The 11,458-nt window shown below is 51.2% G+C and overlaps 2 protein-coding genes across 2 annotated transcripts; both read left to right on the top strand.

Annotated features, from left to right (window-relative positions):
* Positions 1-131: 131 nt before the first annotated feature.
* Positions 132-1,582, top strand: VOLCADRAFT_108382 (uncharacterized protein; the record flags this gene model as incomplete). Its single annotated transcript, XM_002958889.1, has 4 exons — positions 132-426; positions 555-729; positions 1,027-1,447; positions 1,550-1,582. Coding segments are annotated over exons 1-4 (723 nt in total), but the record flags the coding sequence as incomplete, so codon positions are not given.
* Positions 1,583-3,756: 2,174 nt separating this feature from the next.
* VOLCADRAFT_100255 (uncharacterized protein) lies at positions 3,757-7,021 on the top strand (the record flags this gene model as incomplete). Its single annotated transcript, XM_002958888.1, has 5 exons — positions 3,757-3,872; positions 4,808-5,334; positions 5,871-6,128; positions 6,271-6,363; positions 6,924-7,021. The coding sequence occupies 5 exons, from the start codon at positions 3,757-3,759 to the stop codon at positions 7,019-7,021; spliced, it is 1,092 nt and encodes a 363-aa protein (XP_002958934.1).
* Between the last annotated feature and the right edge of the window lie 4,437 nt (positions 7,022-11,458).

Raw genomic sequence — 11,458 nt, 5'->3', positions numbered from 1 at the left:
TAGATGCGACGGGAGCGAAGCGACACAGAGCTTCTAAGGCTGGTTCTGTGGTGCTGTCGTACAACTGGGTCGCAGTGGCGACTTCATTCTTGCTGCTCTCCTGGTGAAATCATTCTGCCTTCACGCAGAAGAGCATACAGCCTTGTCCAACTAGTCAGCGTGACAGGCTGTACTTGGACCCCCAAACCGGCTTGCTGTTGATAACGTCTTGCATGTTGATACGCCTCCTGCGGACTTGTCCCCCAGTAGGGTCTGCAGATTGCATACAGATTTCGTTCGGGTCTTATTCAAAGTGTCCCAAACTTCGTCTTGGAAGACGCCCACCTTGTTATGCGCAAGCTAGTAACAGCCCGACGACCGTTTGTTATCTCTTCCAGAATGGCACCCGATGGTGCCCTGGATGTGGATGTGCATGGGCCGGACAAGGTAAGAACGGGGTTGGACTGCGTCTGACTGAAGAACTGGCAGGGTGCACCAATGGTGCACTTTTCTCACATTTACACCAAGTCGCGTTCCATGCCTGTTCTATTCCCAATGGTGTTAACCTTCTGCAGAAGCGTCAAAAGCTGGCAAAATTGACGGGGTTGGGCTTCGCCAGGGACATGGCCGAAGTCATCGTGGAAACGCTTGGGATGGACCCCATCGGGCAGTCGGCCGATGCCGCCATCGCCAAAACATTGTCTGAAGAAGGCTTGGTGGACTTGGCGTCAGTGAAGACCGTGGCTGGCGGTAAGAACCACTTCAGCCTAATTTGGTTTCACCGCTTGCTGAACAGGACTGGACAGGACTGACCAGGACTGACCAACCACTACAGGATATATTTTATCCGACGCTTGCGCTCTTTGCAATGGGTCTTGTTTTAGGTCGATGCCTACGCCCATACCAATGGAAGTTTGGGACCCTGGCATGTAACCGACTTTGTGAGCCGCTGCCTGTGACGCCAACTCCATTCGGTTTTGTTTTGAACGAAAGGTGCAAACTTGCTGTTTTGTCACCGCCTGCTTTCTGTCTTCCTTGCTGGCACAGAGGTCGAAGTCAACGCACGGCTGGCGGATGCGGATTCCGAGGTGGCAATCAAGTCGCTGAGGGCCCTCGCCCCGAACCTTAAAGCTCTCCAAGCCCTCAAGCTTGCAAAAGCAGCATGTGCCCCGACTGCGCAGCCCGCTGACGAGTTGGGCGAGGATGCGTCACCACGGCTGGAGAAAAAGCGCAGGACTAATGAAGAGATGGCCAAGGCCGTGTGTTTGAGTTTGGTTGGCTATGGGACGCGACTTATAAGCAGGACTTCCTTGTGTTTGAGTTTGGTTGGCTATGGGACGCGACTTGCAAGCAGAACTTCCTTGTGTTTGAGTTTGGTTTGCTATGGGACGCGACTTATAAGCAGGACTTCCTTGTGTTTGAGTTTGGTTTGCTATGGGACGCGACTTGCAAGCAGAACTTCCTTGTGTTTGAGTTTGGTTTGCTATGGGACGCGACTTATAAGCAGAACTTCCTTGTGTTTGAGTTTGGTTTGCTATGGGACGCGACTTGCGAGCAGAACTTCTTTGTGTTTGTTTGAGTTTCCATGTAAGCAACTATGGACAACTAAACCATTCATCCTTGGCCTGTTTTGCAGTCCTGTCAGTATTCCCAATTCTGCACCTGCAGCCTCATTTTACAGCAGAACACCCAATTCTAATCCTCCAACTGTGTTCCCAATCCTATGGCAGCGAGCTCATCCTAAACTTGCGAAAGCCTGCAATCCCCGTCCTGTCGACCAGGGTCCCATCCCCATCCCTGGCCAGGGCTCCCAATCCCCTCCTTGGTCAAGGTTGCAATCCCCATCCCTCAGACAGGGATCCCATCCCCATCCTCACCCCCGACAGCAATCCCCATCCCAAAAGTAGTGTAGCACGCCTAATCCCTAATCCTCGCCCTGGGCCCCACATCCCATCCTGACGTCGTCAACCCTATTCCCCATCCCGCCTGACCAGTACCTGCCCCCAATCCCCCATCTCTGCAACCCTCTGGTCCTGCCAACTAGACCACTCATCATTCATTCACCCGACATCCGTAGAGAAAGGGCTGCCATCGCCACCAACTCAGTATGCGAAACGTAGTTCATCAATTAGACTTCACCTCCACACCTCTGAAGCCACCTGTAAACCTAATACTCCGGGTCACTGTCGGGGGTCTGCACAGGTTAGGACCTTCAATTGCTAATTGCAGTGGTGTCACCAGACCAGAAGTGTGTAATAGGTTGGTGAGGTGGGCAAGAACCTAGATGCATCATATGTTGGATGAGATGGACGAGCATGCTCGGACTGAGACACAATTACTCTTTGCGCAATCCGGAAGGAACGCCGTAAAACAAGGCGCTGCGTTCGGAGCCTTGGAACGGCGTAAATGAGAAGCGCAAAAGTCCGAAAGATGTGCAGTGTAAAGAAATGGCCGAGCATAAGGCGGTTACAAAAGTTCTCATGACGCAGGCATATTACATTACATTACATATGGGATGTGACACCCGGAAAAAAATGAAGCGTCAAGCAAAAAGAAAAAATAATTAATGAACGTTGTGTTCGAGAACTGCAGGAAGAGATGTGTACGGAGTTGCGCATTAAAACCGGACTGCAAAATTAATGAGCAAAGTATTCACAGTAAGGCGAGGAAGAGGAGGGAGAGGAGGGAGAGGAGGGAGAGGAGGAGAGAGTATAGGAAGAGGACAGGAGACGCGTTCAGGGAGCGGAGGGAGAGGAGGGAGAGGAAGGGGAGAGGAGGGAGAGGAGGGAGAGAAGAATGGGGAGGGAGAGGAAAGGGAAGACATGAGAGTGAAGAGCACGTTTGCCGTATTTGTCATTTCCGACAACAAAGCTCAGGATCTTCCCAACGCATCCCAGAATACATGACAACGTGAAGCAGCAAGCATAGAACATAGGTCAAAACGTCGCAACGAACATAGAACCTTGTACTCGAATACTGCAGGTAGAGAAGTGTAAGGAGTTAATCCTCAAATGCCAAGCCCGAAGAATTCTTTGCATGACCATTATATTGCCTATTGTTTTGGGGGTCAAATCCTCAAATCCCGATGGGATTTGACCCGGAATTGCTTGGGAATTCATGAGGTCGAATTCCGAGATTCCGACTTCCTGCGCCGCACTTGCCGTACCGCACTACAGGACGAGCACTGCAGCACCCTCGAGCGCACCCACTACAGTCTAAGACAATTCCTCATTTGGGCAAGCCGAAAAACGCGTAGCGTGTGGTTTATTTAAGGCTTTTTCCGAAGTGAAACGCCCCGTATGGCGGCCACTGCTGTGGTGAAACCCAACAGTCGACCGATAGCTTTGGAAGTTCTTACCGAAAAGATAACGATCTATCCTCTCATATATATATATATATATATATATATATATATATGAGAGGATAGAGGATATATATATATATATATATATATATATATATCCTCTATATATATATATATATATATATATATATCCTCTATATATATATATATATCCTCTATATATATATATCCTCTATATATATATATATCCTCTATATATATATATATATATATATATATATATATATATATATATATATATATATATCCTCTATATATCCTCTATATATCCTCTATATATCCTCTATATATCCTCTATATATATATATATATGGAGCTGCTACTGTACGTACGCCCCCCAGCGGTTTGCGCCGACTTTCGACTTCCCCATAAACTACGTGCTTGTACTGCTTTTTAAGTAACAGTTTCAAGGCATGAAGCTGGCATCTGTTGTGTCACGACAACAGAAAATTACCGATCGGTGGATTCGTTTATTGTCTATAGACACTCCGCCTTGCAGACATCGAGGTTCGGCCTGGTCCGGCTTTCGGTGAGTGAAACTGCAGCAGCTGCTCTGCTAGCTACCTAGCAAGCGCATGCTTGCCGTTGGTGTAATTCACGTCATGCTTTATTATTTGCAGTTCCTGCCCCTTCATATGCATCCACCTCACCCACGTAGCCACCACAGCAGCGTATGCGCCTGCTGCTGCGCCGCACTAGCTATTTTCTCACACCTGCTGAGAGTGCGGCTTCGATATTGTTGTTTGGGTTGATGGGGCGTTTTACTGTAGGCGGCTCGTCCTGAGAAAGGACTCACGGCTATGTTGTTGCAATGTTGTTGCTTGTTGTTGTTTTTACATTGTTACATTGTTTATTTATCGGCCATCAGACGTCTTACAGATGTTCGTTGTCCATCATGTTAGGATGGCTGCAGCAGCCTGTACTGGGATGGTGCAGCGAAACATGATGAGTTCATGCGTTTCATGGATAGGCGGCATGCAAAGCTGGATGACTGTGCTAAATGACCTCATTGACCGTCATTGTAACCATGGAACACAAACTAAGTACATGCTGTGGTTGCCGATTGATGAATGGAATGCAGGGCTTGCTTCTTGCACTTGCTCATCACGTACGTGCGTGTGGCTGTGCCATCTATAGCAGCAAGGAAGGGAAGCACTGCAACAGCATGGCAGGGGTTCCTGCTTCTGCTACAGTCGCCAGCTCCAGACGCCATCCGAACACAGGTTCCATTTCCGCAAGTGAACCCGGCTCTGATCGTCTGTCACAACAGCCTAATGGGCCCAAGGACTCCCCAGGAGCCATCACTATCCCCTCATCTTCACCCTCAGTACGCAGCCTGCGGTGGAGTAATGGCATTGGGCAGAATACCGCCTTCCTATGGCTGTTGCTGCTCACCACCACTGTTGGTATTGCGGCGGTTGCAGACACACCACCACCACCGCCACCGGTCACCTTGCCCTGCAGCAATAGTATCCTTCGCATCCTTTACCAGGGTGCGGAAATCACCAGTGCTGCCGATGTACCTGTGCCTTTCCGTGCGTCTGATACTGGCAGTATACGCATCAATCAGTCGGTGATATCAATGATGGATTATGCTGTTGATGGGGGTTCCTGGTACTCTGGTCAATTGGCAGATCTCTATTTCAATAACACTGACAGCTCTAACGTGGTCTCCTATTTTCGTGCACTCCCGAATTTAGAGTTTCAGAGGCGCTTCAATGGCACACCAGGCTGCAGTCCATTGAGTATGGATGAGATGAATAATCCAACTTTCTCAATTTCATATCCTCTTTCTCCTGGTATCAGACTTGGCTTCGCAATCTATTCTGCCCTGCTCCGTGCAGCACAGAGTGGTGGTGACATCTCAGACTTTCAATATTGTGCGCTGTACCCCTTCTACTTATTTGGTCTGTTGCGGACAGCGAATGCCAGCTTTGCCCCAATAGATGGAACGCCAGAAATATGGTTGAGTGGCAAGTGGGTGACGGCGGGTGACCCGAGCGACTCTGTCTGCCCCAACTCGCCGACCAGCTGGGGCTACGTCCCGCTGGAGTTTTACTTTTGCCCCTGCCCTTCACCACCCCCACCACCATCCCCGCCTTCACCCAGCCCGCCCTCCCCATCACCACCCAGTCCACCCTCTCCACCACAGCCACCCAGCCCTCCTTCCCTCCCACCACCCTCTCCACCACCACCCAGCCCGCCCTCCCCACCACCACCCAGCCCGCCCTCTCCACCACCACCTTCCCCTCCCTCCCCACCACCACCACCCAGCCCTCCCTCCCCACCGCCACCCAGCCCTCCCTCCCCAACACCACCCAGCCCGCCCTCCCCAACACCACCACCCAGCCCTCCCTCCCCACCACGACCAATGCCCCCACCTCCACCACCACCACCATCACCACTGTCGTCACCACTTCCCCCTTCTCCAGCACCATCCTCATTCCTTCCCCCTACAAATATGCCTTCTTCACCGCCACCTGCATCCCAGCTCCCATCCAGCCCTCCACCTCCTTCCCCTTTCCAGCTTCCGTCACCCATGCCATCAATGTTACCACCCCCACCACCGGTGCCAGTGCCAGTGCCAGAGCCTCCTGTATCAAAACCCCCAAGCCCGCCATTACCCACTGCATCAGGACCACCATCCCCAGCTCCGTCCCCTTCATCTCCTTCACCTCCCCCGCCATCTCAGTCTCCAGCGACCCTGCCACCTCCACCCCAACAAACTCCCCCCAAGTCCCCCGAGTCCCCCAAGTCCCCCAGGACACCCAAGGCTCCCAAACCCGTCAGCCCACCACCTCCATCCCCAGGAGGGAATTCCATCTTGGCCAACGACTTCCCCTTCCTGGATTGCAAGGGGAGTACTGCCACTTCACCGTACCGCATGTCGTCCCTTTCGGGCCCCTTCAATGTCACGGACTTCACAGCCACCTACTGTTTTACAGCGGCCCTCAGCAGCTCCCCGGTACCGGGCAGCTCGTGCACCTCAACGACCATTGACAAGATTGCTTTCATTCTCGGTGAGTAATCTAGCGTTTCCAAACAGGCTGCGGTTGTTCGGACTGACGAATGACAGACAGCCAGGAAGTGTTAGCTACATATAAGATGAAAAGGAGCCCAAGGTAGTAGAAAGGGGCTACGACCCCTCACCACGAAATGAGAACAGAGCGCGACAACACATGGCATCAAAGCAAGCCGGGTCAAGGACGCAATCCAATTGCACGAAATATAGCGAACTCTGCCACCCCTGAGCAGTACGACGCCCAAGATCGACTCGTCTTCAACCGGCAACCGAACAAGCCACCCATCACAGCACACACTTGAACGATCAAGCATACAGTCCCATTCGGAATGGCAGGCAACCTTTGGTCGCCGGTTGGGAACCCCAACCGATTCCAAACATTCCGAGACTGCCCTGTAGTGCTCCCCCCAGACAAAGGTGAGGCCCTCTAGCCGGAGGGGGAGCACTACAGGAGGGGGAGGCGAGGGGGACCCTATACCCGGCTTCCATACATAACAGGATTCATCATGAGCTAGTCCCTGCCCAGGATGCATGGGGGTGTTGCAATCTCCCTCACAGCCCCAGGACCTGCAGAATCCGCTGTGGAGTCCACTGAACTTGTGAACAATCCCAAATCCTGTGTCGAGTTACTCAACAGTTCACAAGAAGGAAGATGACCCGATTCACATTCAAAACGACAAATATTAGTTATCATGTCTATTGGAAGACGATTCACCTACATGCACGTACATGTATGTGTACATGTTGCTAATTGAATTGCTGTCGTACATACAGTAGTAGTAGGATATACAAAAAAATATTCACACGACGGTCGCACCCTGTTATCGTCATTCCTTCCTTCCGGCAGTTGCATCGTTTGCTAGCGAGATCTTGCACATATAGAGACTCCAGGTCGTCAGATCGACAATAGCCGACAAATTCAAGCAAGGACAGGCGGGGGACGACTGCTGATGATAGAGTGTAGCTGGCCGCTGAAAAGGCCTCTATAGATGCTGGCGGAGTGCCTTATTAGCGCGTATTTATAGACGATATGTGTGCCGTACTATGTACAGCTACTAAATGGCTGGAGTTCGTTGTAGACCCACCCAATTGGATGTGCTCCCAGGAATGTGAATGCACCAGAACCACCACCACATACATCCCTCACCTTACTAAGACAGGGTATTAAGCAAGTTGTGGCTAAGGTGCAGAAGCCAAAGTCAAGGAATGTAGCTGGTTTACGTAGTTCTATACATGCTGGTAGAGTGTGGTAGTCAGTTTGTTGGACTTGGTCAATTAGTAAGGATGAACCATTCATGGAGGGATGCCCCGGGGCACAACCCGCTCAACACAAGGCGCTGTCATTTGTTCGGATCCTCTAGCCATCTACATTCACCAGCCTGACGTGTATCCGTCAGACGGCAAGCAACCAGGAATTCACATGGCGAAGTATAAGCATTGGATGGGGCTGGCGGCCGAGCAAGCGGGCAGGAAGGAGGTGCTCCCGCACATCACAATGTTTATCCCACGTTCGGCGAATCGCAAGCTTATGCAGTTTAGACTTTGCTGTTGGGCACTGGCGGCTAACAGAGCGCGTAAGGGACGGCGTTATATACCTAGGGAGGAGCGAGTATGCCCTTGCTGCGGCACTGATAGCCACATCGAGGATGAGAAACACATTTTGCTGGACTGTCCGGTTTACGACGGAATCAGATCTGATATGGGCTTTCCACGCTTCGAACATATGAAGGACGCTATGAAGTGGGAACCTGAACGCCTGGCAAGGATGCTGGAACGTATATGGTCTCACCGCAACTCTATCGTTCCCTTTGGTCGTTAGTATACTTCATCACTTGTTTCGCTGGAAGTGCGAGGTAGGATGGTGCTTATAGGCGATTTGGCAGCCCTTGAGCCCTCGGCTCGTACTAGGGTGGTTTGCAGGTACGGGGAACGCACCCACGACCATGTAACAACAACAACATTCACCAGAAACGCCAAGCAAGCTCCATTCCACCGAAAGCATGCTGCACGATCTACAATGCACTCACACCGGTGTCAATCACCCTACCTGGCAAAACCTGTCCCTGCCCGGTTTCGTTATCCAATCGTTATCTGGTAAACAGCCTGGTCCAGAACCTACGGACAAGTCGGGTGTCAGCTTCCTCGAAGCCGGGAAAAGGGTGTGCGCCCTCTGCATCCGTACAGGGCGGTAGCTAGGGTAGTGTCAACGTGGTTGGAGCTGTGCTTGTTGCAGCAGCGCTGATGCTGTGGGAGCTTGTCAGAACGTGGGAGGCAGGAAGCTGGGGCTCATAACCTGTTGAAGAGACGGTGTCTCTCTGGAACCTAGCAGACATGGCTAAGAGTCATTGGCCATTACACGTAGACTGGAGGTCCGCGACCTGCCACCGACAGCCCCTTGCTTGGGCGTAAACGTATGAGTCTGAGGTGCCGTTACCGGCACACAGCTGTGGTGCCGCAGTCTAAACACACACGGAAAACAGCACCATACAGCACAGTACGCACTGCCTACAGCGTCCCTTCAGGCATTGACCTGCCCATTCAGGCGCCTGCTCACGGGCCCTTGGCCCCCCTCAAAGCCTAGCTCGACACACTTCCCCAAAGCCCGCAGCACGTTCATGTGCTGTCTGTGATGTTTATTCCCGAAGCACCAGCGGCTTCAGCAATCCGCCCCACAGCCGCGCGGCACACTGCAACTCTTCGGAGACCCCGAGCATTGGCCAAATTAATTGTACAAACGGGCAGCTTGCGTACTTCATAGAGAAATGAAAGCAAATTTGTCGGCCTGCTGATGGCAAGTCGGAATGCCCGTGCGGGCAAATAGTAACACAAGCTGGGTTCGAGTTATCATACCCCGTCATCTCAGAACTCATTTATGAGATATGCGGCACCCTTTGAGATGATATTTAGCCCGAGAGGTGTTGATGTGACTTTGGGTTCGGTGAATGTAGGCAGCCAAACTTGTTTGTGCTCATACGATTTTTGTTGGCTACAGGCGAGATACCTTGCAATAGAGAATGCAATATATTACCAATAAAGCGTTTCAGCCGGGCGAGATATTATGTCCCTTACGACCGATATATTTGGTCCGTTACGGCCACACGCGACACGGACATGGGCAATCCTACAGGGCGGGGGGCCCCTGGGCGCTTCGCGCTGGGGCCCCGCCCAAAAAACTGTTCCTCCACCACTGCTCTGTGGCAGTGCATAGATCTTCAGGATTGATAATCCTTCCGATGGTGGTATGTAAGAGTGTCCCTAGTCGATGGATGGCGGTGACCTGGGATAAAGTAGACCTGCAAGCTGACCAGGAAAAATGGAGTTGAGTCGCCGTTGATCCGTCAGATTCCGTTGGATGCCGGTGGTGGGTGCGGAACCTGAGCGATCCACTGAGAAGTCGGCTAGGGTGACTGGATGAGGGTGCCCCGAAATGCGGAGGAAGGCAGGGTTTCGCCGGGTAGCGGCCATGGGTGAAGATATGACCCCCCTGTCCCACACATCATACACGTACGTAAACAACATACGGCAAAATATCCAGTTTACTTCAAATTTTCACGTCTGAATCAATTCTGGGGCTTTTCCAGGGGCACTAAGTAGTAGCCGGTACATGTACGGCACCGTGAACAACTACAAATACGCACTACGGTGCTCCCAGCATCTTGAGGAGATTTTTAGCGGCCAGCTACTACACACTATGCCTTGCAATAACATGTTTGCTATGTCTGGAGCCGGAGGGATGCAGAACGGCGCCCCATCCCCGCATCCTGGGGGCCCTGTCGGGGCACGCATCCTGTCGGTTAGGTTTTCGATACATCCTACAAACCCCTTTCCTATCCTCAAGCCAAACATCCTGTGATTGCATCCCCTCCCCTCCCCTCCGCCATCCTCATCCTTGGTGGGTTGGCGTGGACCCTTCCAAACATACCGCCTTCCTGGGCCCTCTGCCATCCTTAACCTGGCGACATTTCTATACTGCTCTTTCCTATGCGTATCCTGTGCCCGACCCTTCACCACATCCTGACCGCTCTGCAACCCTCCTCTGGAGCCTATCACGAACCCATACATAACGATAGGAAAATAACTTTGCCGGGTTCATACATGTCAATCCCAGCGCCATATCCAGAATTAATTATCTAAAAGGTGTTAGGGCAAATCAAGGACAAACTCTTTTGGCATATACGTTCATTCGGGAATGGACTTCAGTTTCTCACCATTAGGATTGCGTTCGTCGATATTTGTTTATGGTCTATACTGAGAGATAAATCATATGTTTACTCATTGTACGGAATAGTCTATAGATCGTGCCATGGTATAATAGACTACAGGGCTGGTCTATAGACACACGTTCTTAAAGGGTGCATTTCCAGTGCGGATTAAGGCCAGGGATTAGGGCACGGAAGTCCTTGGTACGAGCTTACCACATAGTTTCGTTCCATAAGGAAACCAAAGGTTGAAAAGGCGAGGTAAGTTTGGCAACAACTTAGCCGTTTGAGCAAGTACTTGCTTGGCAAACTTACCTCGCCTACTAGTATCGATGGAGGACAGAGGGTTAATCCCTGGCCTTAATCCACACTGGAAATACACCCAAACTTTACCAGATGCTTGACTGACAAAGTGCATGCCTACCCGACACCAGTGATTTTTTTCATTTAGGGCGGGTCTCAATTTATTCCGACCTAAGTAACACAGTTGCTAGGGTCGCCGTAATTTATTCCGTAAGTGTGGGGCGCTGGGGGGGGCTACGGGGGGCCCCCCAGACCCCCCCCGATAAGTTACAACTCCCCTCATAGACCAAGAGGCACGCACTGAGTTGGCGCGTTTTCGTTCATGTGTGCACTCTTCATGCACATGCATAGATAGTTCTGGCACTGTTTGTGAGTAGGGTTGGCAAAAATACTATATTTTTTTACCCAAATAGTATAGTATAGTAAGAAATAGTACTATATATAGTAATGTAGTACTATGATACTATTACTAGGCAGGTACACGCTCCCTGTAGAAGGGGGGTGTACGACCAACCGTTGTACCTGAAAATTACACCGTTGGAAAGGTCTTCTTTTGTTCTTTCTAAATACCTACTTAGACATGAGAAAGCA

This window comes from Volvox carteri (genome assembly GCF_000143455.1).
Source record: "Volvox carteri f. nagariensis unplaced genomic scaffold VOLCAscaffold_110, whole genome shotgun sequence".
Lineage (NCBI taxonomy): Eukaryota > Viridiplantae > Chlorophyta > Chlorophyceae > Chlamydomonadales > Volvocaceae > Volvox > Volvox carteri.
This window is presented reverse-complemented; position numbering and strand designations above follow the sequence as displayed.